The following is a 27526-nucleotide window of genomic DNA, read 5'->3' as shown; positions in this document are numbered from 1 at the left end:
TACTTCTCCTGGCAGATTGGCCTATAATTTCAGGGTGCCAAAGCCAAGGAAAATGGCTCTCTTGCACATCTCCTGCTGCTGGGATTAGCGCAGTTGCTTTGCCAGCCAGAATCACACCTGGTGCTACCGATACTGCCCTAAATAGACCATTTCTGCCTCGGTGAGAAATTGGAACAAAACAAGGACGCATCATGGGGTTAAGGTTCCAAGGGTCCCTAGAAAAGTCACAGACATGGGCTATTATAGCTGCTGGCACCACGAGTGGAGTGGAGGGATAATCATCCAGCTTGCAACCTCTGCAGAAGGAAAAGGGGTAGGAGGGGGGTCCCCCCCATGGCAGCTGTTGGCACTTCTCATTGCATCAAGGGGGAGGGGAGTGTCACGCACAACGTCCACGACGGTTTCAGAAAAGCCTGAGATGAATAAGGATCTCTCGGAGAGCTGCTTGTGGGGGTCTTGGCAGCCAGGTTCCGCTGGGCCCAAATGCAAGCAGGTGCCCCAAGGCAGAAAAGCCCCGAGGCTCTGGAGTGGAGGCAATTAGCACCATGAGAAGGGCCTGGGGATCCTGGGGGCTCAGTTCTTTAGCAGGTCGCCCAAGTCGTAGGCCTCAAATAAGTCGCTGACGCCCTCGCCCTCCTCCAGCCCCCACAGGTAGTCCTCCTGGTCGAGGTGAGGGGAGAAGGTGACAAAGGGCCCCGCGTCACCATAGGAAGCGGAAGGGAGTTGGTCCTCGGTCTGTTGCAGGAGGTGGTGAGGCAGCTCAAGGAAGCCGTCTTCCCCCTCCATCAGGCAGCTGGGCAGCTCAGTCTTCACGGACTCGACTGGGGAAAAGACACAAAGAGAAGGGAGGAGTGGTGGCTGGTACCCACTGAGAGAAGGGCCTTCTCAGTGATGGCTCCGACCTGGTAGAATGCTCTGTCCCATGAAACTAGGGCCCTACAGGATTTAACCTCCTTCCGTCGGGCCTGTAAGACAGAGCTATTCCGCCTGGCCTTTAATTTGAACCCAGCCTGATCCTTTATTTCCCTTCTCTTCCCTCCCCCTCCCCTTTTATGAAGATCACTCGCTCTGAGACCCCACAGCTAATTGTCCCCTGGCCTCCTCGCTGGCCCAAGTAGGACCAATTCAGCCAGATAGCCCTGGGGATTATCTAATGCTTATTCCCCTAAATTGAATTTTTAATTTTATTGTTATTCATGTTTTTATACTGCTTTTACAATTAAGTGTTTTAAATTTGTTGTTAGCTGCCCTGAGTCCGGTTTTTGAACCGGGAAGGGCGGGGTATAAATAAAAAATAATAATTATTATTATTGGGAGAAGCAGAAGGCAGGGAGCCCCAGGGAGTTTCAAGGGGTTGGAACAATGCCCCTATGAGGAAGGATCGCAGCACTGGGGGCTTTTTTAGGCAAGAGGTGACATGACAAAAGTTTATACAATTGTGCATTGCATGGAGAAAATGGAGAGCGAAAAGGCTTTCTCCCTCTCTCAAGACACTGGTGGACGTCCAGTGAAGCTGAAGATTTCAGGACAGATAAAAGCCCTTCTTTCTGCACATAAACGATGGAACTGCTTCCCACAGCAGGCAAGGATGGCCACCAACTTGGATGGCTTTAAAAGAGGGTCAGACACAGGAGGACAAGTTCATGGCTACTGACTATGATGGCTACGTCCTGTCTCCACGATCGGAGGCAGTAATTGTCATGGGCCAGTAGTCAGCCTTGCCTGCTGAACAGCATCCTAAAGGGGGAGAAGGCAGAGTGACTCCACCAGCAGCTGATCAGCCTTCAAGGACTCAGAGAAGGCACTGCTGAGAATCAGCTGGCTTCAGCCTTCTGAAGCAGAGCTTCCAGCAACAGTCAGATGCTAGAAACAATGCTTGTTGCTGCTTCCTGCTCTCCATCTGGAGCCTTGGCTCTGTGTCCGTCTGGATTCCCAGATCTCTAGACTGTCTGGCTTTGTATGCGGATTCTGCTATCAGCAAGAGTTCCTTGGAGACTCCTAACCCGTCTGCTCGCCTTGCCTTGTTTAGCATCGCAGCAGATTCGGGAGCTACAGTGCAGGGCATTGTAGGAAATGAAAAAGGTGGCCACAAGACCCAACTACTGGGTACTGCTGCCAGGTTAAGCAGGAAGGGATCCAAGGAAGGATGCTTTGGCCCAGGGCGCTCTGCCCTGAGACAAGCAAATAAACCAGTTTGGAGAGCATTGCTGGAAAGGTGGGGGGGTGGTGGTCTTGCAGAGACACCTTGCAGAAACCAAAATGCAATCCACTGGTGCAAAAGTGTCAAGGCATTGGTTATCCAGACCCCCAAGATTTTACCTTTCACTGTCGGGGGGTTGCTGCTCTCCTGGGGTGCTGGAGCAGGAGCAGGGAAGCTGCCTTCCTTGGCTGGGCTCTCCTCCAGGATTTCCTCAGGACAGAGGTATACCTCGATGGGGCCGTTGTTGCTTTTCAGATGCAGCTGGACGTTCTCCTGGCCAGAAAAGAGGAAAGCGGTGTGAGACTAGAGAACAACCTGTCACCTACTAAGCCAAACACAACACACTGAGATCTGGGGGAGAGGCTAGGAAGGTAAGCTATCACCCCCCTCCCCCAGGAGGCCACATTACATGGGGAAGGCTTAAATACCCAGGAAGAAGCTGCTAGTCAGAGTGGACAGTATTAGGGTAGTTGGACAAATAGGCAGTTCAAGGCAGTTTCCTATGTTCTACCAGGCTACACTTTACTTAGGAAACAGGGCCCTACAAAGCTGTCAATAACATGGTAATAGGGTCCATGCCGCAATGTAAAGTAAAGGTAAAGGGACCCTTGACCATTAGGTCCAGTCGTGGCCAACTCTGGGGTTGTGGCACTCATCTCGCTTTACTGGCCGAGGGAGCCGGCACACAGCTTCCGGGTCATGTGGCCAGCATGACTAAGCCGCTTCTGGCGAACCAGAGCAGTGTACGGAAACGCCGTTTACCTTCCTGCCGGAGCGGTACCTATTTATCTACTTGCACTTTGACGTGCTTTCGAACTGCTAGGTTGGCAGGAGCTGGGACCGAGCAATGGGAGCTCACCCTGTTGTGGGGATTCGAACCGCCGACCTTCTGATCGGCAAGTCCTAGGCTCTGTGGTTTAACCCACAGCACCACCCAGTCCCTCCTATGCCGCAATGTAGGCGAGAATTATTATTCTGATATTCCGTTTACAGAGGGGAGGAAGAGAAACTGAGGCTGAAATAAAAGTGGCATGCCTATGGGTCACCTTGTAAGTTCATGACAGAGGTGGGATTTGAACCCAGGACTCCCCGATGCACAGAGGAGTCTCTTAGCCGCTAATGCTATGCTAGCTCTCATCTTGTGAAGCCACTCTTTGAGTTACAGGAAAGGAGATTCCAACTAAACACCAGGAAGAACTTTCTGACAGTAAGAGCTGTTTGACAGGGGAATGGACCTCCTCAGGAGGTGGTGGACTCTTCCCTCATTGGAGGTTTCCGAGCAGAGGTTGGCTGGCCACCTGTCACAGATGCTTTAGTTGAGATTCCTGCATTGCAGGGGGTTGGACTACATGACCCACAGGGTCCCTTCCAACTCTACAATTCTAGTATTCTACCAAGAGGCAGGCAAAAAAAAACAGGAGACAGTGGTGGCCATCAACTTGGATGGCTTGAAAATTGTGCTTAACAAGTATTGTTGGCAGGGACATCCCGAAGGCCTTTAGAGAGGTATTTTTATATGCAATGGCTGCAGCCCGGACTTTGGTGGCAAAGGGGTGGAAGGAAGAAGAAGCCCCAACAATAACGGACTGGCATAATAAACTACAAGAATTTGCTGAAATGGCACAGTTGACAAATAGCCTGAGAGGAAATTCAAAACAAAAATTTATGGAAAAATGGGATAGATATAAGATATATGTTCAAAAATATAGTAAAGGTTCGCTATCTATGCTAGCATTCGATTGACGTTGGAGAGAAATTGAGTTGAGAAACAAGATTAAGGGTACATATTGATATAGGAATGTATTAGATAAAATGTAAAGAAATATACAATAATAAGAGTACATTCATTTGTAAAAAAAGAATATATGAGATTGACAGGAAGTCCGTAGTGTTGGTACAAATATTATTTTGAAATGGCTTTATGTCTTTTTTTCCCTTTTTCCCCCTTGTTTCTTTCTTTAGGTACATAAATTTGGTATATAAACTTTGTATACATGTTGGAAATTATATTATAATATGTTCTGTAATGTAGTAGGATAATGTATACATATGTGACATAAGAATGTTAATAAATAAAAGAAAGAAAGAAAATAGGGCTTAACAAATTCATAAAGGATAAGGCAATTGATGGCTACTGGCCCTGAGGGATATCTCTAGCTGGAGGCAGGATGCTTCTGAATATCAGTTGCTGGAAACTGCTCAGGTCTGCCAGAGGGCTTTCCCCGTAGGCAACTGGTAGAGTTGCCTACCAGTAACTGAAAATAAGATGCTGGAATAGATGGGACATTGGCCTGATCCAGCAGGCTCTTCTTACATTATTTATACTCTTGCCCCGCAACCCAATCTTGCAATCTCACCTCGCAAACGTCTGGCACCTCCAGCCGGGTTTCTGGTGGGGCTCTGACCACAATCACCGTCTGCTCGTTGAAGTTGCTGATGGCCCGGATATCCTGATAAGTGACATATGCTAGCGTAGGGCAGGGCAGAAGTTAAAGAAAACACCAGGCACCCATATCCAGAATCAGCTCAGGCAGAGGTAAGCGAACATGGTGTTCTCTAGATGTAACATGACTCCAACTCCCATCATGCCTGGCAAATGCGTCAGGGACTACTAGCAGGATGCTGGTGAGTGTGCCCTGGAGGAAAGAGGGCTGGCGTCTGACTCAGGAGAGTGACACCGTGATCTGTGGGCACCTGTACCAGCCAGGAGGCAAGAATCAAGAGGCAGGGAAAACTTAGGAAACTTAAGGAAACCTCTTCCTTAGGGACGAGGACGAGGAAGAGGCAGATCAGGCAAGTGAAGGGCCAGGTGCTTCCCCACCCTCTCCTGCACCACTGTCCCCTAGAACCAGGAGGGAAATGAAAAGGGAGGAGCAGAGGAAGTTGCCACACAGTCTCTGGCTGCATGCATGCAGCCTGACAGGGAACTGCCATCGGCTCAGGGGCGAGAGGGGAAAAGCTGGATGGATTACAGAGAGCCCCCAGAGATCGATCAGCAGAGGAAGGAAGCCACGCCTCCAGTGGAGAGGAGATGCAGGGCTTGGAGGAGGCAAGGCGGTGCCAGGACACCTTGCCTGAGCAAAGCGGGGAGGAGGGAGGTCCTCCTTTACCCAAGCCGTCCTTGCGCAGTAGGCTTCCGTGCAGAGAGGGGAGGCGCAGACTGGGGGTCAAGACTGGGAAGATTTAAGCACCGCCCACTCTCAGATTCTGCCAGTGAATGAGCAAGACATGGAATAGAGATGCTCTGCTTTGCAAAGGTTTTTTAGCACCAATAAGAAAGCTTTAGCACAGACTAGTGAGGCATCTTGCCTGATTGTTCTCAAGCAATCACCCGATACCCTTAACACAGCCCATTGGGGGAAGATATATAAACTGGTGGAGGGGAGTGGACCCATGTTGATGCTACTGCTCTAGACAGTGAGGACCTGGGAATAACTGGATTGGGGTGCATAGGTATCCAGAGCTGTAGAAGTGACTGTAAGTGTTATATTTGACAATAAAGGCTTAACCATCTGCCATAAGTATTCCTTTGGCTGGGAAGCACCCTTGACGCCATGCTATCTGGGGCTGATGGAAGCTGGAATCCAACAATTCTGATGAGAGCCACAATGAGCTACATTGTTCACTGAGGACAGAAGCCAGCTCTCCAGACTCCCACCCAACTTCTCCAGAACCTCCCGGCCCTCTAAAGGATATCTCTGATTTGTTTCTTCATCTGTCAGGTGCTTCAGCTGAAGTGTGCACTCGTGGATGAGCTTGTCCAGCATCCTCTCAGTCTTGGAGAGCTCCGTCAGCTCCTGCCGCAATGCCTGCTGCTTCGTTGCCACAGAGGAGTCCTCAAAAATCCCTGTTCCCCTGTGTAGCAAATCAAGATACACTGAATGAGCACAGAACTGCATTTTGCTGCATTCAAACGAGAACTTTATCATTATTTTAATTTCTTCAACAGGATTTAATATATACCACGTCATCGTCAAAAGCTCTAAGCAGTTTAAATAGAATGTATGTTAGAACCAGTACAGTCGTACCTTGGTTTTTGAACAGATTAGTTCTCAAACGTTTTGGCTCCCGAACGCCGCAAACCTGGAAATGACTGTTTCGGTTTGTGAACTATTTTTGGAAGCCAAACGTCCAATAGGGCTACTGCAGCTTCCGATTGGCTGCAGGAGCTTCCTGCAGCCAATCAGAAGCTGCACTTTGATTTTCAAACGTTTTGGAAGTTGAACAGATTTCTGGAACGGATTCCGTTCGACTTCCAAAGTACGAATGTAATTAAAAAGAAGTTAAAACTTGGATCTTCTGCAGCTTTCACTAAAGAGACAAATGGTATGGACAGTGCCGTTGGTAGAGAAATTGACCAAACGCATTAAGGTCCTGAATGGGACTCGGGACTTTTCTCCCTCCATTCCACTTTACAACAATGACCTAGTTGTGTGCTCTCTTTGACCAAAACTGGACTTAGATGTTGGTCAAATTTGGTCAACTGTGTAAAAAAAGAAAAAGAAAAGAACACCTAAAAGTAAATTATGTCCAAACCAAGGTTGCCGTATTGGGTGAAACTTGGATGACTATTGAAATATGGCATCTGTTAATAACTTACTCAAACGGCAGCACCACCACATACTCACAAAACAATTATGGTGTAATGTATTCCCCTAATGATGTTTCGAGCCCTTTTGGGGAGAAAGGGGAGGGTTATTATTCTTGTCCCTATCATATCCTGCCAACCTCACTGGGCAAGGCTGCAATTCCCTTAGCTGTCATTTTTCACCAGGGGTCCAGCAGCTAAGGCACTGGGCAGCGTGGTTCTGCTCCCAGTTCCCCAATGCACTTACATCCATTGAATGTTGTTTTTGGATTTCTTCCGAATGAGCTGAATCCCCTCCAGGACATTGGTGATATCGTAGATGCGCCGCTTCTGGACATCCAGCACCTCGGCAGCCCGGTTCAGGTCCAACACACCATCCTCCGACTCGCTGAGCAAGTGGATGAACTTCTTGGTTAGCAGGCCGAGCGACGTGTCGTAGCGGGTCTTCTCCCCAGGTGACTTAGGGGCTAAAAATGCAAAAGAGAAGATTTGCCATAGCCTGCACACAGAATTCTTGTAACTGAATGCTTGTAAATTTTGACGGGGCCCTGGTAGCTTCCCATTGAGATGTAGTGTGACTCATGCAACAAGTTGGCAATTAATATACACAGAACAATAATTATACATACTTTATCAAACTTCTGAGAAAAATACAAAACATTAAGCAAAGCCACAGAGACTTGCGAACTACCCAACCTAAGATGAACCTAAGCATCCCATTGAGATGTGGCAGGAGAGAATATAAACCCTTTCCTTTTAAAATGGGCAAGCTCTGCTGCTGCTTCAAGCTACAATGAGCCTCTCGCTCGACCCTTCTGAGTCCTATAAATTGTCCCAATGGGAATGACAGTTGTATGTGGAGGGGGAAACGCAACTGCCCCTCCCTCACTGCCCAATAGCTTGACTCTGCGAAAAGCAACTTCCTAGGATCTGCCAAGATCTAAGCTGCTTGTGTGCTGCAAGAAAGTAATGCAAGCCTTCCCTGACTCAACGCTGGCAGATGGCATCTCCTACTAACTGGCCGCAGGACTGTGGCCACCTTTTCCCTCACTTCTGTTGGCAAGTGCCCTCTATCTAGTTGCCCAAGGAAGGAGTGGCATGCAGTGCTTGCTTTCCCCGTTTGCTTGCTCCTTTGCCAACGCTGCCTCCTCTTCCTTCTGCTACAGATGGGAAGGGAAGTGCCTTTCAACCGAGAGACACCGAGGCAGAAGCCCTGCAATTTCCCTGCCAGATGCAAAATCACAGCAGGGGCTAGGTGGGAAATGGTAGCTTGTGAGGAGGAGCTAAACATCTCCTTGCTGCCATACACTGGAGTGACCTGCACCTGCAGGCATAAATCTGCATCTGAGTTAGTACAGACCAGAAGTTCTAACAGCCTAATTTAGACAAGGGGTGGGGGAAACCAGCTTTCTGCTAACCCTGTTATTAAACACCCACAAACCACCCGCCAATCCACCTGTAGGTTTTGATCTGTCTTCTTCCACACCCTGCAGTGACATATACTAGCGTTCTTCATCTCAGGGTCGTGGGTTCGAGCCTCACATTGGACAAAAGAGTCTTGTATTATAGAGGGTTGAACTAGATAACCTTTGGGGTCCCTTCCAACTCTACAATCCTATGATTTGCAATACAGTACAGCCACGTGTATGTTAAAAAGTGACTTTGTACATTGAGTTACCTTTTTCTATTTCATCAGTACAGTGGTGCCTCGCAAGACGAAATTAATTCGTTCCGCAAGTTTTTTCTTCTTGCGAGTTTTTCGTCTTGCGAAGCACGGTTTCCCATAGGAATGCATTGAAAATCAATCAATGCGTTCCTATGGAAACCACCTTCAGACCAGGTCCGGGGACAGTCTGTCCCCCGACCTCTTCTGAAGGCTGGGGGGGGGGGGGCAAGGGCTTTTCTTCCCACCGCCAGCCTTCTGAAGGCTGGTGGTGGGAAGAAAAGCCCTTCTCCCCACCTCCCGCCCCGCAAGCTCCAGGGACAGGAGGGCTTTGCTGCCGACCGCCAGCATTTTAAAAGCCCCCGGGACAGCAGAGACTTCTCCGCTGTCCCGGGGCGATCTTAAAATGCTGGCGGGCGGCAGCGAAGCGTTCGCTGCCGACCCCCAGCATTTTAAAAGCCCCCGGGACAGCAGAGACTTCTCCGCTGTCCCGGGGTGATTTTAAAATGCTGGCGGGCGGCAGCGAAGCCTTCGCTGCCGACCCCCAGCATTTTAAAAGCCCCCGGGACAGCGGAGGTCTTCTGAAGGCAGACGGTGGGCGAAAGTCTTTGCTCCCCCCCGCCTGCCTTCAAAAGCCGTCCGGGATAGCGGAGAAACGCGCTGCGCTTCTCCGCTATCCCGGGAAGGCAGGCGGGGGGGAGCAAAGACTTTTGCCCCCCGCCGGCCTTCAGAAGAGGTCCAGGACCTCTTCTGAAGGCCGGCAGTGGGCGAAAGTCTTTGCTCCCGATGGCCAGCATTTTAAAAGCGGTCCGGGATAGCGGGAAAGCGCTTCCCTGCTATCCTGGACCGCTTTTAAAATGCTGGCAGTGGGGCACAAAGCCTTTCGGCCCCCGCCGGCCTTCCTGGACCTCTTCTGAAGGCCGGAGGGGGGCGAAAGGCTTTGCTCCCCACCGCCAGCATTTAAAAGAGGTCCCCAGAGATTTCCCTATGGGCTTCCCTATGGGCGAAGCAAGCCCATAGGGAAATTCGTCTTGCGGAACGACTCAAAAACGGAAAACTCTTTCGTCTTGCGAGTTTTTCGTTTTGCGAGGCGTTCGTCTTGCGAGGCACCACTGTACATACACATTTAGCTTCTCAGCTTTCCAGGATGCTGCCCACATGACTTCCAAGCTAATCAGTCATAAGGGCTAGAAACTTGATTTTTAAATTTAAAAAAATGGCAACTAAAAATAAAATAATGCAACCTTTTCTCCACCCAGGACTTCTGCTTTCACTTACTTTTGGGACTGGGGATATGCGGGAGCGTCCTTCCTTTGCCCTTTGGGGTTCGGAACTCTGGGATGCACTGCTGGCCTGTTCCTTCCAGATCCAGCTTCCTTTTGGCCTAGAAAGAAGGGAGAGAAAGATTGCCATGGTTAAGTTACCAACAGGAGCTAAAAGGCAAAAGGTAAAATACCCCTGGACAGTTAAGTCAAATCAAAGCTGACTATGGGGTGTGGCGCTCATCTCGCTTCAGGCCAAGGGAGCCAGTGTTTGTCCACAGACAGTTTTCTGGGTCATGCGACCAGCATGACTGAGCTGCTTCTGGTGCAATAGGACACCATGACAGAAACCAGAGCACACAGAAATGCCGTTTACCTTCCCACCACAGTGGTACCTATTTATCCACTTGCACTGGCGTGCTTTCGAACTGCTAGGTTGGCAGGAGCTGGAACAGAGCAACGGGACCTCACCACCGTCGTGTGGATTTGAACCGCCGACCTTCCAATCGGCAAGCCCAAGAGGCTCAGTGGCTTGGACCACAGTGCCACTAGCGTCCCTTGGGCTCAAAGAACAGAACAGGGCACAAGCAAACAGGTGGCCACTAACATACGTAGGTGGCAAAACAATCAGCTTGGCATTGCTGAGTTAAAGAACATCTGTAGTGGGAAACCATACCATTGTCTCTATTTGGACCCAAATGAGTAGAGTTGAACTTCGTGATGATTTGAGCCTTGGGGAAGAGCCCTCACTACAGCTCAATGGCAGAGAAATTACAATGCCTGCAAAAAGTTCCATGTTCAATCCCTGGCATCTCCAGGTAGGGCTGGGAGTCTCCTCTGCCTGGAGAGCCACTGCCCGCCAGTGTAAACTATACTGACCGAGACAATACTGACCAAGTGGTCTGACCTGGTGTATGGCAGATTCCTAATTGAAGAGCAGCCCATGGGAGCTTCTCTCTGGGTTTCCTCTGTTCAAGTATGACCACCTTTCAGACTGTTAGCTGCTCTGAAAATAGTTATAGAAAAGTGGGGCAGAAATACAGCGAGATAATAGAATAATTCAACAAAAGACATCTGCGTCATAAGAACATGAGCCAGGCCTGCTTATGCAGCCCAGCTTCCTGTCCTCACAGCGGCCAACTGGATGCCAGTGGGAAGCCTGCAAGCTGGGCATGAGCGCAACATCAATCTGTCCACCTGCAACTTCCAGCAATGCAATGCCTCTGAGAGTGGAGGAAGAACATAGCTCTAATGGCCAGTAGCCACCGAAAGCCTTTTCCTCCATGTATTTGTCTAATATTGTTTTAAAGCCATCCAAGTTGATGGCCATCGCTGCCTCCTGTGGAAGCGAGTTCCACAGTTAACTGTGCTGCAAGAAAAAGTACTTTTTAAGAAATCTGCCCTGGCTCTTCTAACTTCCAGCCTCATTGTATATCTGCAAGTTCTAGTGACAGAGGGCGTGTGGGGGGGGATTCCATCCACTTTCTTCATGCCATGCATAACTCTATAAACTTCGATTGCGGTTTAAAGCTGGCATGCAAATCCTCACATGTTTTGAAGCTGTTAACCATAGTTTCCTAATTTGGATGTAACACCAAACTATGGTTAAGAGCAACTGTTTGGCTCGTTTCCTCGCTTGTGTAGAACAAGGCAGCTGCTTGCAGGTACATGTTGATTGTGCATAGTCTAGTTTTTTAAGCCATGATTCATGGTTTAGACCAAAACAGACCTTCCTCTGCTGTTCTCAGTACATGGATAGGCCTAGTTAATTTTGTTATTCAGGCCAAGGACAGAAAAGGGGAAGAAGAAATTCACTCCTGCTGCCCTTCTCACTCGTGTTAGATAATAGCCAGGTGCCAGGAGTTTTTTGCGACTGGTACGGGACCATGTGGAGATTTCTGGTTGCCAGGTTCGCAACCACAGTTTTAAAACCTCTGCTTTAATACCATTTCCACTGTGTGTGTTTCTCCTCCTTGCATACTGAGACAAGCGAATTATTGAAAGAGCAAGTGGCAAGCAATGTACACGAGATCATAGACCTGTAGCACTGGAAGGGACCAAGAGGGTCTTGCTGTCGCAACCGTAACCTAGGTTTAAAGTGCCATTTGGCAGCTAGGTTATATACCTGAGTTTCAAACACTGGCTCCACTGCTTGTCGACAACCCGTTGGAAAAGTTGTCTTGAGACATACATGCCACGGGCTGTACGTTCTTATTATCAAAGAACACAAGTGGTTCAAGAATACAGTGTTTCTCTTGAGGAGAGATGTTTGCTACCAAGCTGGCTAGCAGCCAAAGCAAAGGGAAAAGGCCTGATCTTATCAGGGCAGGCTTTAGGACTGACTGCTTGATGGATTGCTACATGTTTCTATATGACTTTCAGCCCAACCCTGCAGAGAAACATGTCTGCTGAAGCAGCAGGTTTTTTTTGGGGGGGGGTGGAGAGTGGGAGGTGAGAGCAGCTTTGCTGCAAGTTTCTGCCAGTGAACACAGGTAAAGGGTCTCCGTGATAACAAGGTGGTGGTCAAGCAGTTCAAGATGAGAGACACCTATGGAAATACGGCAAAAGACACCAAGTCGGTCCAGCTGAAGTTGCTAGCAGCAGATCTTAAACGCTGAAGCAGGTTGCTAGTAGCACGTTTTAAGTTCAAAGAGAACACAACGCACCTCGTTGAGCAAAAGGAAGAGAGATTTTTCCTTTAGCATTCCTACAAAGAAAGATGAGCACTAATTCCCAGCTTGCAGCAACTAGCTGATTCTACTGGTCTGAGGCAACCTAATTATTATACCACATTGGAGAGGGACCAATTTAAATAGAAAGCAAGCAGACGCCAGGCTGCTGCTATTAGTATCGAGGTGAGGGTGGAGTTTGGTTTTCCAGTGGGGGAATCCCAATGGGGGAATTGGCCCCCCAAAAAGGAGGGGGAGGACAGACAGAGGAGAGAGGAAATGCAACAAGGATTAATGTGTGCAATGGGTCCGTGATGCTCAGAAGGTGCAGAGAGCACACAAATACAGTGGTACCTCGGGTTAAGAACTTAATTATTTCTGGAGGTCCGTTCTTAACCTGAAACTGTTCTTAACCTAAAGCACCACTTTAGCTAATGGGGCCTCCTGCTGCCGCTGCGCGATTTCTGTTCTCATCCTGAAGCAAAGTTCTTAACCCAAGGTACTATTTTCTGGGTTAGCGGAGTCTGTAACCTGAAGCGTATGTAACCTGAAGCATATGTAACCCAAGGTACCACTGTGTGACTTTTTGCTATTTTTGCAAAGGAAGTTACCATGGGCAGAAGGGCAGTTCCAACAGCTAGCATGTTGCAAAACACACCTGGCACCAGGCTAATTTCTAACACTGGTTAAAAGACCTTTGTGACGCTAACACGGCAGGTTCAGGTCTACCAACAAAGACCGTGTGAGACAGCCAGTGTGGTGTAGTGGTTAGAGGGTCGGCCTGGGGGAACAGGGTTCAAATCCCCACTCAGCCATGAAGCTCCCTGGGTGAGCTTGAGCCGCTCACTGCCTCTCGGCCTAATCTACCTCACAGGGCTGTTGTGGGGGGCTTAAAGGAGATCGGGGAGAACCATGTTTGCCTCCTAGAGCTCTGCAGAGATGGAGATGTAACTGAAACAAGCAAACAAACATTTTCTCTAGTACCAGAGTGAGAATGAATCAAGACATAGAATTTACAGCCGTTATAAAGGCAGATTCTGAAATCCCACAGCTGCTTAGCTAAGGGCTGGCCGCTGAAAAGATGAAGAAAGGGTCCGCAGGCATGAGCGCCAACTTATGGGAGGACACCTGTCCTTAACCGCATTCAAAATGCAAGCAGGAGCAATATGCAAAGACGGCCGACAGGAAAAATAAGGGCAGGCAGCAGCGGCCCAAGTCAGCCAACTCCCCTATCGCTTCCTGCCCACTTCCTGCCTAGCGGCCAGACTGCTCCCATGCTGCCTGCCCTTCTCCTCAAGTGCTTCCTCCCTGCTACTGGATCACTCGGCCCAATGGGAGCCACAGGAGCAGAGAACAGGGCAAGCCAGTCCCTGGGAGGAAGATGGAGCAAAGCGGCTACTGAGCGTCTTGTTCTCTATGACTTATAGACCCTTCTAAAGCCATTCAAGGGAGCAGCCATGCCCAGTTAAACTATGCACTGTGTGAAAAAGATAACCCCTTTTCTCTGTCCTGAATCTTCCAGCGTTCAGGTTCACTGTTGTAAACCACTGTGATATATATATATTTATGACACAGTGGTATATAATTTATATATATATATGCAAATAAATGGATATAACCAACCCTGTGATACAGGTTAGGCTGAGAGATGGTGACTGGTCCAAGATCACCCAGTGAGTTTCGTGGCCAAGTTGAGATTCGAACCCTGGTCTCCCAGGTCAAAGTGCAATACTTTAACCACTACACAACACCAGATTTGCTTTTCTCAATTCAGTACAACTAGTGCCACTGGCTAAAGTTCCCTCTTCTGTAGAAGCCTTTAAAAGACACAGGAATTCTGACTTGGCTCTGCAATGTGTTCGGCTTATTATGTTCTGGGGACCCACGTTTGCCACTGTTTGTCTTACAGCAGGGGTCAGCAAACTTTTTCAGCAGGGGGCCGGTCCCCTATCCCTCAGACCTTGTGGGGGGGCCGGACTATATTTTGAAGGGGGGGGAATGAATGAATTCCTATGCCCCACAAATAACCCAGAGATGCATTTTAAATAAAAACACACATTTTACTCATGTAAAAACACGCTGATTCCTGGACCGTCCATGAGCCGGATTTAGAAGGCGATTGGGCCGGATTCGGCCCCCGGACCTTAGTTTGCCTACCCATGTCTTACAGTTTCAGAGAGAAATTAGCAATAGGGCAGCATTTGATTCCTGCAAAATTCGTTTCTTTTTCTTTTAAAAAAGGGTCAAGACTCTAGCATGGTTGTAGTGAAGCATGCACACACACAATAGTGTCCGGTGTCTACAGGTCAGGCTTTTGTGTTCTGCATGGATACACGGTGCAGTTTTCAGTTAACATTGTCTTCGATGTACATGCAGAGAGAGGGCTAGACAAAAAAACACACAAAACTAAATATAATAATTCCTCCTGCCGCCAGGATGGATATTTGGCTCTTTGCTCTATGTTTTGAAAAGAAATCCTAATATTTAAAATAAAGCATGCACAGAGGTTTCCACACAAGCGGGCCTGCAGATTTCTTTATATCACTTTGGTTTGAACACAGCGAACCGAGATACGGATATCCTCCTCTTTTTCATTCAGCAAGTCTCTGTGGGCACCCATATGGTTAAACCCAGCTGTACGGGAAACACCTGCTAAAGCAAACAGCATCACCCCAAGCAGCAGAATCCACTGTACCACCTTCTCCTGCCTGCCTTTAAAAAAAAAACCCCAGGCCCGGCGGATCAGAGCCAAGGAGGGTTCTCTGGGGTCTCAACGCTTTCTGCTCCCTCTGCTCCCCATGCGGTACATCTGTCAGCCACAAACTTGCAGGCCGCAGAGCAACAGGTGGCTTTGACAGGGCAGACAATCCGGGGAGGGGTCCAGTAGCCCGCCAAGTCAAGATGCCAACCCTCCTCCCACAGTGGAAGGCGAGACAAATGGGCTCTGTGCTTCTCTTGTTCTCTCTCACACTCAGAGAGAGACAGAAATATGCTTTTGCAAAGTTATTCTGCTCCCCTCCCCGCCTCCTGCCACCCGCTACTCTATGATAGCCAGCCGAGAGAAATGCATATTATCTGCGAACAAGCGAGGCCCTGCTGCAAACGGCTGCATTTTAAAAAACCATTCAGTTAATAAAAGTATTAATCTACCCTCCCTCTCACAAAACATCAAGGCTTCGTACAGCAACGTAAAAAACCTTTAAAAGCAAATGAAGACCATCAAAATGACCAGTTACCCAAAAACAAAATTTGACAACTGCGTTGGCTGGCCAGCTTTTCTTTTTCTTTTTCTTTTTTAAGACACCTGAAAGTGCTTGAATCTCAGCAGGAACATCAAGGGCTGCTCTAGTGGGCTCCCAGCTCCTGTATCTGAGTTTCTAGCACTGTTTCCAATTCGGCAGTTTGATGACCCCCACGGCAGCCTCCTCTGGACTCTAGGTTGCTCCTGCCAGTATGATTTTTATAGAAGCTGAAAAAGAGGGAAGGTGGCCAGACCCTGGCTAAACATTACACACCCCAGAGAGAACTGGCCATGTGTAAGTCAGGCCGTTGTGACTTCTTAAAGGGTCCCCCACCCAGTCATAGGCAAAGAAATCCAAGGGGACCACAGAACTATCACTTGTCTTCCTTCATCTATCTATGCTTGTCTTTTTTTCAGTAGGATCGGAGCCTGCTCCCTTATCGAGTGAATGGGGCACTGTCCTCAGTCAAACCCTACCTGCCTTCTTACAGCAGGTCAAGAGGTGGCTCTGTCTGTCCGCTTAGCTTCCGTGTTGCCCCTGAAGGACTCAGCAGGGAGGAGGATGGGGACAAAACACTTGTTTGGCTCTGCCTGTTATTGACTCTGGCTCCACCTACTGTTTGGGATCCCTGCATTCTGTGTCCCTGCCCCCATGCCAATGGGCACCAGCCGCCACTTCTTAAGCAGCTAAAGAGTTAGCTGCCCAAAGGACAGATAACATAAGCAGAGACAAATGATGTGATCCCTTTCGGCTTTCTCTGCTCGTCTCCTTCAGAATCATCTGCAACAGTCAGTTACTGCTTGTTTACACATGGCAACCCTTCATGCGATGAATATAACAGGCATCTAAGATCGTAGTAAACATTGCAAAACACTCACCAGCGGACTGGCAGCTGCAACGGCAGCAACGGCTCCCAGGTGAGCAGTTGAGAGGCAAAGAGCATTTGCCGTGAAGCCATTTGCCTGCTACCATAGCACTGCCCTACATTTAATTTGCTTGGAGAGGAGCTGCACGCCACACCAGCTGTGGTCAAAGTTCTGCACATCCCAGCTGCAAAACGGTAACAGTCGAGAGCAGAAGGCTCAGATGCAACAACAAGAAAGGCGGGGGGGGGGCGTGCACAGCAGCGCTGTTGCCGCTGCTCGCACTTTCGTTTCATGTCGTAAGGTCATGCGAAATGGAAGAGATCATCAGCTTAGCATGGCCCTTGACCTGGCCCCAAACGCAACACCCATCAAAGGCAGATCCAGAAAGACAAAAGCCCTGCAGCGGACACTGTATTGCTTGGCACTCAAAGCTACACTGGGAGACCATCATCTAGCCCTATGAAGGAATTCAAGGGCAAGCACATTATGGGGAAAGTGAGAATGTGCAAGGCAAGCTTCACCCGCTCAACAGCAAAGCACGATGGGCACACCCCTAGCCAACACACGATCAGGATTAATCTGAAATAGTGTTTCCACTCAGGAAGAGTTTCCAACACGGAGAATGGAACCTTGGTCAATCAGGATTTCTGTCCCCATGTTGGAAACCCCCAGTTTAGCCATCTCACCCACCCCTCCAAACTAAGACGTCTTGACCAATGCAGACTGCCACATGATAACTGTATGCTGGCATTTTCCCATAGTTGGAACCAGTAGCTTAGTTGCTTAAAAAGCTGAATGAATGCGTGGCATCCAAAACTGTGAGGTGGTGGTGGGTAGCTGAAATGCTGCATGTCTACCTGTAGTTTATTATGGATGCTGAGAGTTGTTAGGAGACCCCGATCCCCCTGACAGAGCTGCAATTCCCAGAACGGTTTAACAGTCAATCCTTCTTACCAGAGAACTTTGGGAATTATAGCTCTCTGAAGCAGATAGGCATCTTCTTTGACTCTCAGCACCCTTACCAAACTGCATCTCCTTGGTTTCTTTGGGGAAAGCCATGACTATTAAAATAGTTTAATAATGCTTTAAATGTCTGGTTTGGGTACTGCATACTTTTAAAGCCCTAGTTGGCATCCCTTAATGCAGTGTTTCTCAAACTTGGGTCCCCAGCTATTGCTGGACTACAACTCCCATCATCCCTAGCTAGCAGGACCAGTGGTCACAGATGATGGGAGTTCCAGAAAATAAACACAAGAGGAAGAGAGGGGCGGGGCCATTTTTGCACCCAAGTTTGAAGAGAATAAGTATAAGCTAGAGCATTTTCAACTGCTGGTGGCAAGAGAAGGCTTCTGATTGTCTTTCCTCACCGGTTCCAACAAGAGCAATTGAGAGCTTGGGAAGGGGTTCTGCATTCTGCCTGGGCACTCTCTTCACCAGGCAGGTTTCTTTGGGGTTGTTGAAGTAGCACGATAGTGCTTTCAAAGAATGGTGCCAATGTGGTCCAAGTGGAGAGCTGAAAGGCCCTCATAGGAAGTCACCTTATAAAGAGTCAGACCATTGGCCAACCTCGTTTTGTAATGCTGTGTGGCAGCTGCTCTCTGATGTCTCAGGTTGGGGACATTCCCAACCCGACCAGGGATTGAACCTTGGACCTTCTGCATGGAAAGCAGCAGCTCCACCATTGAGCTATGGCCTGTCCCCACGGCAGCCTTATGGAAAGAATGGGAGACAGGAAAATAGGGTTGCCATATTTCAAGAAGTAGACAACCCCCCCCCAAAAAAAACACGATTTCTTGGTTTACTTGCTGAAGATCCAAGACAACCCAGCTCCTTCTGGAACCAACCCCCCGACGTATGGCAGCCCTATAGGAAAAGTTCTCCACGTGTGCAAGGGGTGGAGGAGTCAAGACTACACAAGCCATCCACACACCATGTATGCAAGGCAAGAGTCCCCAGCGCCCGCCTGTCCGCTCCCCTCCGCCGCCTCCGAAACAGGGAGAAGGATGCATTCACAAGTCCCCGAGGAGGGCGTTTGGTGGGGAAAGGACAAAAGGAAGTAGCAGAGCAGGCCAGGGAGCAGCTGCTTTGCCTGGCCCAACCTAGCGCGATCCTGTCATTCCCCCACCACCAGCAGGATTAGCCGCACGACAGCTGGCCGCCCAAGCTGCCACGTTGATAATGGAACAGAAGAGCCCTCCTCCTTTCCCCATCTCCTCAGCTTTGACAGGCCCATAGCCAAAAGGAATTGGGGGTGTCGGGGGGGGGGTGGAGGGAGAGAGAGAAGCCAGCCGAGTTGGGGAGAGAGAAATGCCCTGCCTCTGCAGTGGCCACGGCTGGTGCTAAGCAAAGGATGTTGCTGGTGGGTTGGAGTGGGAAGCAAGGAGGCCTCAATGCCCTGCCCGGTTTGTACATGAGACAGTTCTTATTAAACATTTGCATTTATTGATTGATTTATAGGTATGTAAGAAGATGAAAGTTCCTTTCTTAGGGACTCTTTTTTTTTTAATGAAGAGGTGGAGAACAGGATCCTGCACCCCACCTTTTCATTCCCAGCAAATGGCATTATCAACAAACGTTTTATTTGACTACTAGGCCTCAACCTAGCCAGGCATTCCTTGGCAAATTTCCCACAATCCCTTGGGGCAAGGGGACGGGAGGGATGGCAAGACAAGCGGGAGCCTCAAACAGGTGAAAAGACCCTTGTTGGAAGGCAAGCATTCCCTTCATTTACAGCCAAAAACGAAGGCCAAACCCAGCCCCGAGGGGGCCTACATTTCTTTAAAAGAGGAGGAGAGAGGATTCTGGTGGCAGAACTGTGAACAGAGCCCCACCACGCTCTAGCCTTGCCCAGGCAGATATGTCATGCCCTGAACTCAACCCCCCCCCCCCGATCCTTTCCCCAAAACATGCACACACCCTCTCTAGGGCGTGGGAACTCTTCTGCTACATTATCACAGAATACCACAGCGTTTATGGTACACACCCACTCTCTCCTTCTCTCTCTTTCATGCACAGACAGAACAGGATTTCCACCATGAAAAAACAAGAACAGCACCTCCCAAGGCAATCCAGCCCTCTACAGAAATCTTTATACCCCCTGAAAACTATGCACGGGGCCCATTCAGCGGTGATTAACCTGTGGAACCTCCAGATGTTGTTGAACTACAACTCCAGTTATCCCTGGCCATTGGCAACGCTGGCCGGCCTGATGGGCGCTGCACCTAATAACAGGGAGGAGGATTTGTGGCAGGAGACAGGGCTAGAATAGGCTCTATCTATTGCATATCACTCTGCCTTCCACCCTAGCAGTCCCAATGGGCCCCAGCTACAACTTGCCCTACACAACTTGGGCACCAGGGTATCAGAAGGAACTGGTTTTAATTATTGCTTTGTGTTGCTTTTAAATGTTTTTGTGCTGTTGTATACCACCCTGATGTTCTGCGAGGGCAGTATATAAATGCTTCTATAAATAAATAAAAGTAAATAAACTTCGTTTAAACCAACATTGGCTCTAACAAGGTTGTTAGACTCCAACTCCCATCAAACCCAATAGTCAGGTAAATGGGATTTGTAAGCCTACAATATCTGAAGGGCCACAGGTTCTCCATCACTGGTTTAAACTATGTCGAGTTCAAAAAAGAAGTCGTCAGGGTCAAACCATGGCTTACAATTCTATCTTGCTTACTAACCATAAATTAAACTAGCCAGTTCCCAGAGTTTGGGTGCAGTTGGGAACTATGGGTAGTTTAAAAGTGGAACTAGATGCTGCCACTCTCCTGCTTGTGGACATGGTAAAGAGGACTTTGCCCAAGTCCATAGTTTAGTGTTACCTTTGAATGGGCCCTTTGATTTCTACAAGAGAGTAAGGCTAGGACTTAACTCTGTCCCTCTTACCCTAAATGACCAGTCTGCTTCACAGTTATAAATATTCATAATTTGCACATTGAACAGGCATAGTCAGATTCTTTCCCCCGCTCTTTTCCAACTATTCTTTCTAGGGCTGACACCTAATTAAATAGATCTCACAGCACAATCCCAACTTCAAGTTATGTGGGCTAGATTTAAAAAAAAGGATTGCTCCTAAATCCCTCATGACAGCAGTATAACTTTATGCCAATGTGAAGTTCTACAGTACCCTGGTTAAGTTGACAGAAAGGGCAGCTTAGCACAGATCCTATCCTCTACCGGCCAAAATCCTGCCTCCACCACCAGCATAACATTAAAACAGCAAAAGAGCTGTTGTAAGCAACTACACAGTCACTGGCTCAATGGGGAGACCAAGATGGCTGCTTCCCACTCAGCCACAACTGAGCACAGGATGCCAACTAACTCTGCAGCCAATTAAAACATATCAACAATGGAAGCCACAACACTCGGATAGGGTACATAGCAGAAGGCAATTACTGGTATCATTCTGGTCCCCATGTCAAGTAAGCTTTAAGTGTGCAAGCAGGAACTTTTGTAATGGGAAATTTTTTGGTGCAAATAGGGAATACAAGCAGCTTGGCCCCAGAAAAAAAAAAAACATAGGAAGAGCATATTGCACTAATAACCAGCTTTTCCATCTCAGGACTCCACTCAAATGCCCAGCAAATGAGGATGTGCCCACAGATTACACAGAGCACTCAGACTTTCAAAACGTTTTTGAGAAGGCATCTCCACAAAAACTAAGAGGAGAGGCCCTCTTGTGGATCAGGAATTGGTTCAGCAGAAACCAATCCAGAGGGTAAGAATAAATGGACAGTTCTCCAAATGGAAGGATGTAAAAAGTGGAGTCCCCTAAGGATCAGTATTGGAACCTGAGCTATTTAACTTGTTCATAAATAATTTTACTTTAGGGTGGCCAGTGAGGTGGCCAAGATTGCTGATGATGCTAAATTGGTTCAGGATCATTAACACAAAAAGCGATGGCAAAAAGTTCCAAAAGGAACCTCTCCAAAATGAATGAATGGGTTGTAATACAATTCATTGTAAGCAAGTGTAAAGTAATGCATGCCAGGGCAAGGAAAGACCCTCAGCTTCACATATATGCCCATAGAGTCTGAAATAGCAGTAACTGACCAGGAATGAAACCTTGGGGTCATAGTGCATAGCTTGATTAAGACATCAATCCACTGTGCAGCAGATGTGAAAAAGGCAAATCCCATGCGAGGGATCAGCAAGAAGGGAATTGGAGATAAAACTGCAGATAGCATAATGCCATCATACAAATCTATGGTGCGACCACATCTGGAACACAGCTCTGGTCGCCTCACCTCAAAAAAGATATTGTCAAGTTGGAAGACGTTCAGAAAAGGGAAACCCGGTGATCAAGGGATGGAGCAAATATTGGAAGATTCGAGACAGATAAAAGTGTTACGAAAAAGGAGCAATGCAGAAGCGAGCTCCAGGTGGCTGGAATGGTAAACAGGAAACTGTTGTTTTGGGACTGTACCGTGGGAACCAGGGACGGTCTATTCAGTGCACTGAGCACCGGATGTTAGCTCAGAGTGGCACATGACCCTGTACTGGAAGTACATGGGTGGAGTTATTCTCTCTCTGCAGCTGGGGATGTGAGGGTACAGACATGGTTTCTCTGTACTGCTGGAAAGACAGGAATAAAGACATGTAAATATATTTCTGTCTGTCTCTTTCCCCCCCCCCCTGGCGATGGGAGGGGGAGGAATGGTGTGTTCTTCTTCATGTTGGGAAGAATCGCCGATTGGAGACCTCCCCTGGTCTTGCCGGGAGTCGCAGACAGGAGGTCAACAAGGATTCAAGCCGGGCACCTGGAGGGTGGCCAAATTCCTCTGAACTTCGCTGGCTCTGCTGGCTTGAATTCAACAAAAAGTACTTCAGCGCTTAATTAAAAGTACACATCAATTAATTAAACTATGGAACTTGCTCCCACTGGAGGCAGTGGGAGCCACCAACCTGAATAGCATTAAAAGAGAATTAGACATTAATGCTAAGGCAATCAGTGGCTACTAGCCATGATGGCTATGCTCTGCCTCCGCAACTGGCCTGATCCAGCAGGCTCTTCTTATGTTCTACCATAAGGAGAGGTTATATTCTACCATATCCTCAAAATATAATTGCTGCAGATGCCTCCTATACCCTGCACCTCTCTGCAATATTAATAACTGAGAATTAGACCTTTTTGCCAAGTGGGTAGCAGTGTCCCTCTTGCAGAAGACACGTAATAAGTGTACATTGTGCAGAATGGAGGAATCCTTGTGACCAAGAAATAGCCAGACATTGGCGAGCTTTCATCATGCACTGGCAGGGGCACGAGGGAGCACAGTTCTCTCCAGCAGTGAAAACCTGGCATTCCACTGCACCCATAGCTGTGACTCCGAGCCAAATGATCATGGCTCCTTGCAGGATCGCCATCTGGCAACATGGAGCAGAACAAATAGACACTACAAACATCACACCATAAAAACTCCCTTCATAGCTTGGGTAGCCTGGTGATCCCCCTATGCCCGCTAGTTTAACCAAAAGTGTTTGACAGGTCATGGATATAGTGGTGTGTTGTTGTTTTTTTAGAAAAACAGTAAGGTTTATAACATGTTAGTTTGCTTTTTTAAAAAAACACAACCAAAATATCATCTAATTTTTTTCTTGAACAGTCACACCACCTCAGATCTTCATTCTTCCACTGACCTAGCATAGGGTTGCCATACGTCCAGAATTTCTTGGACAGTGCCAGGATTTCAAAGGCAGAATTGACGCCCGGGGGAAATTTCTTAAAGGTGGTGCTTTGTCCTGGATCTTAGGCAAGCCAATCACTTGGGGGGGGGCATTAAAAAAAAACCTCAACAATTTTGGTGGTTTCCTGCTTTTTGAAATATGGCATGCTACTTTCTATAGAACAGCCAGCTGTAGGTGCCAGGGGGACTGGTGAAGGCAGAGGGACCTTCTCTCCATTGCTGAGTTTACTTGCAAAGACCTTTACTTGGGAAAGATGCTCTGTGACGAAATGGCAGAGGAAACCCACAAAAGCTACATGCTGTAAACTAAGCTCAATGGGCAGGAACCATAAGGCAGTATCAAAACTAGCAACTGGTGACAGCACAGACATCCTGCAAAGATGGGAAAACATACAGCTTCAAATGTCCTTAGATGGCTTTTCCTCACACTTTATCAGACTCTCTTTTGGGAGTTGCCTGCCCAGCCCTCAGTTTCCTCTCCTGCTACAGATAGGAAAATTTGCAGAGTCACATTGGTCGGGGCCTCTCCATGAAAGCCAGGTCCCACTATGCAGCGTGCGGAAATATGGCCCCAGGGAAGAAGAGACTGCAGCCACCTTCAGGAAGAAGCCTAAAAGGCTGAACTTGCTGTCCCTCAAACCACGCCCATCCTGGCAGCTGCATTTTGTGCAATTAAAGCGAAGTGACTTGCACTTCAAATGCTGACCAAACAGTTTCCTGTAAGAACTCTGTGTTGCTAGTCCTATGAATCATCATCTCAAAGGGCAGCTTGGAACAAAAGTGAAATGGGGCTGGGGAGGGGAGAGCCCAGGCAATAAGATTAAAGGTCTCTGCTACCTGGTTCTAACCTGTCAAGGGTCACTGAAATCATTCCTGGGAACATGCATGCAAACAGAGAGAATGAGATTAAGGACTATGAATCATAGAGTTGGAAGTGTTCTCTATTCCCTCCAGTGACCAACCAACGCCCCCCCCCCCAGACAATGCAGGAAAATCCAGCCTAGGGCACCATTGATAGGTGGCTTATCCCAAGCAGTCTGGTCCACTGTCAAGCAGTTCGGCCCATCAGGATGTTCTTTGCAAAGTTTAGATAAAATCTAGTTTCTTATAATTTGAAGCTGTTGGTTCGGGTCTTACCCTCTGGGGCAGGCATAGGCAAACTCGACCCTCCAGCTGTTTTGGGACTACAACTCCCATCATCCCTAGCTAACAGGATCAGTGGTCAGGGATGATGGGAACTGTAGTCCCAAAACGTCTGGAGGCCTGAGTTTACCTATGCCTGCTCTGGGGCAACAAGGGAGTGAATCTGTTCTGTGATCTATGCAACAGACATTCAAATGTTGAGTGTGGGTGTGCCTTACTTGATATTTTTTTAAAAGAATTTCCCCCCAAAAAAAATTCAGCACAATCCTTGATCCGGCCAAAGATTCCTAAGAAATAAAAACACACACACCCCGGCAAGTATTTAGCCCTTATGGCTACAAAAACATGCTTGAATATGTGGGTAATACCTGCTGAACCTCAGAAACTAGAGAGGTAGATTTATAAGATGCCCAGATGTTGTGAAGGAGCCACATTCATAGAATTGCAGAGTTGGAACAAACCACGAAGGTCATCTAGTTCAACCAGCTGCAATGAATGAATTTTTTTAATTTTATTTTTTGCCCCAATTGGATACTCAAACCCACAATCATGTATGATTAGGCACATATCCCTTTAAAATGCTTGGAAGCAGCAGCTCAGTGTTCTCCCTGCCCTCCAGAGCTAAGCTCCTCAAATCCACTAGCCAGGATGCTGGTGGCAACCATCCCTTCCACGTGTTCCCTGTGAGCTGGGACAGGGGCTTGACATGGGACTAGATCTCACTTCATTTTGCACTTAACTTTTGTAAGATGTGTCTCGGAGGTAGGGCTGTCTGGCTAGTAAGCAGAGCCAAAACATGCAATAATACCAATAATAATTTTATTATTTATATGCTGGCAGCCTGAGTGGGTCACCCAAGCCACTCTAGGCGGCTCCCAACTAAATATTAAAAACGCAATAAAACATCAAACATTAAAAAACTTTCAGATGTCTTCTGAAAGTCAAATAGTTGTTTATTTACTTGACATATGATGGGAGGGCCTTCCACTGCTCCACTTACTAAGCAGGCCCTCTGAGCTGGATCTCAGCTGGACGATGGGGGTGGAGATGCTCCTTTAGGTATACAGGGCTGAGGCCATTTAGGGCTTTACTAGGTCAGCACCAATACTGACCTAGTATTGAGACTTCAATACTTTGGCCACCTCATGAGAAGAGAAGACTCCCTGGAAAAGACCCTGATGTTGGGAAAGATGGAGGGCACAAGGAGAAGGGGACGACAGAGGACGAGATAGTTGGACAGTGTTCTCGAAGCTACGAACATGAGTTTGACCAAGCTGCGGGAGGCAGTGGAAGACAGGAGTGCTTGGTGTGCTCTGGTCCATGGGGTCACGAAGAGTCGGACATGACTAAACAACTAAACAACAGGCCAGCACCAACTCTTTGAATTGTGCCTGGAAACCTACTGGGAGCTCTGCACCACAGCTATGGTTTCAAAAAGAAGAGCATGGCTTTTCTTTTTGAAACCATACACCAGGCTTTTCAACAACCTCTTGCTTGCCACTGGAAGAAAGCTGGGCCCTGCTGCCACCTTTTTGGCACCTGATGTGCCATAAGTAACCTGCATTAGACATCTGCATCTGCTTGCATCATCAAGCAACGCAGTAAAATCTTGGGTGGGCTTTCAGTCGGAGCAAATTTCAAACTTGTGAAGGGCCGGACCCCCCTCCGAAAAGCGCCCCCTCTCCCGAAAGGACCTCCCCCCCCGCCTCGTCTCCGCTGGCCTGGGCGGCAGAGGCAGCCTCCACGCCGCCACCACTTCCTCCCGCTCAGCTCTTCCCGCTCCCTCCCACTTGGCGGCCTCTGAGCGCCACCCCTTCCTTCCTGCTGAGGCGGCTGAGCAGGAGGAAGCAGTGGCGGCGCAGAGGCCGCGCCAGCATCGCTGTCCACCCAGGTGTCAGTGGCTTCTAATTGGCTGCAGGAGCTTCCTGTAGCCAATCAGAAACCACGTCGCATAAGTCAGTCTCTGCGCAGTGAGGCCTCTGTGCTGCACCGGTTTAGCACAGGGACTGACCAAGCGGGCGGCAGGGTCTGCAAGGTTCGCGGGCTGGATTAATGAGCCCGGCGGGCCGCATCCGGCCCGCGGTCCTTAGTTTGCCAACCCCAGCACAAGCATATCCGACTTGACTGGTGCAGTGCCCCTGTTTTCTGAGCTCAGGTACCTGGGTGGGGCTTATGAAGCAGCCTTAACTGGTCTTAGCAAAACAAATGGAGTAGCTTATTTAGAAGTTGAATCATAGCCACAGTCTGCTTGTGAAGGCCGGAAGAAAACTGCTGTGCCATAATCAACCGAACGGCCAAGACAACATTCACCTAAATTGCAAGTTTATCCCAACCTGCACTTTAAAAATTACGCACCAGCTTATATTAGAAGTGGCTTTCTGAAACAAGTTTCTCAGATGCAACTACCAAGCATATTTACAGTGCAATCTGATACATGTCTACATACAAACTTAATGGGTCATATGCCCAGGCTAAGAGCAAGCGTTAGAAATTAATATTAGCATGATGGGGGCTATAGTTCAGCAACATCTGGAGGGCCAAAGGTTGTCCACTAGCCACTTACAGCAGGCATCCCCAAACTCGGCCCTCCAGCTGTTTTGGGACTACAATTCCCATCATCCCTGACCGCTGGTCCTGTTAGCTAGGGATGATTGGAAATTGTAGTCCCAAAACAGCTGGAGGGCCAAGTGTGGGGATGCCTGACTTAGAGGCTGGGGAGGGGAGAGGCCTTTTACCAAGTGGACTAATAGAAAAGGGATGGGATGATCCTTTCTTCCTCACCAACCCACTGCATATCTGTGCTGTGCTGGTCATGGTGATTTTTCATCTTCTACAGCTAACCTAGAAACCAAGGAGCCTGGCAGAGGAGGGATGGCACATTGTGTCCATTATCCATCATCCACTCACTCACCTGCATGGAATTCCTATGGTCACATATAAACAAGTACCAGACAAGCTGTAAAAGACAAGGCTATATTGGTGCAGCGACATGCCTATGCAAGTCAGGATAGAATCATAAAGGACTTAAGTTTGGAAAGATCTTGTTCCTCGAATGCAAGAGGAGCTATGAGGTCTATTTCACCAGAGCTCCTGTTCTGCGCAGATAACACGGGGGACATGGTGCCCCTGACAGAGACATGCCTTCAGAAGGAGTCTGGGCAACAAAAGAGGGGAGGGGTTTAGATGGTGCCTTCCCTCTTT

At 48.4% G+C, this 27526-nt stretch overlaps 1 protein-coding gene across 1 annotated transcript in view; it reads right to left on the bottom strand.

Annotated features, from left to right (window-relative positions):
- Positions 1-240: 240 nt before the first annotated feature.
- The window catches only part of E2F2 (E2F transcription factor 2), a 33728-nt gene continuing 6442 nt past the window's right edge, over positions 241-27526 (bottom strand). Inside the window, exons 2-7 of the mRNA XM_053398609.1 lie at positions 9730-9835; positions 7036-7255; positions 5897-6055; positions 4558-4672; positions 2320-2473; positions 241-821 (exon numbers count right to left, since the gene is read on the bottom strand). Of these exons, the coding sequence (XP_053254584.1) occupies positions 574-821; positions 2320-2473; positions 4558-4672; positions 5897-6055; positions 7036-7255; positions 9730-9835 (1002 nt within the window). The 3' untranslated portion in view covers positions 241-573. The remainder of the gene's footprint in view (positions 822-2319; positions 2474-4557; positions 4673-5896; positions 6056-7035; positions 7256-9729; positions 9836-27526) is intronic.

Source organism: Podarcis raffonei, chromosome 8, assembly GCF_027172205.1.
Source record: "Podarcis raffonei isolate rPodRaf1 chromosome 8, rPodRaf1.pri, whole genome shotgun sequence".
Lineage (NCBI taxonomy): Eukaryota > Metazoa > Chordata > Lepidosauria > Squamata > Lacertidae > Podarcis > Podarcis raffonei.
The sequence above is the reverse complement of the archived record's forward strand: the minus strand, read 5'-3'. Positions and strand labels throughout refer to the sequence as shown.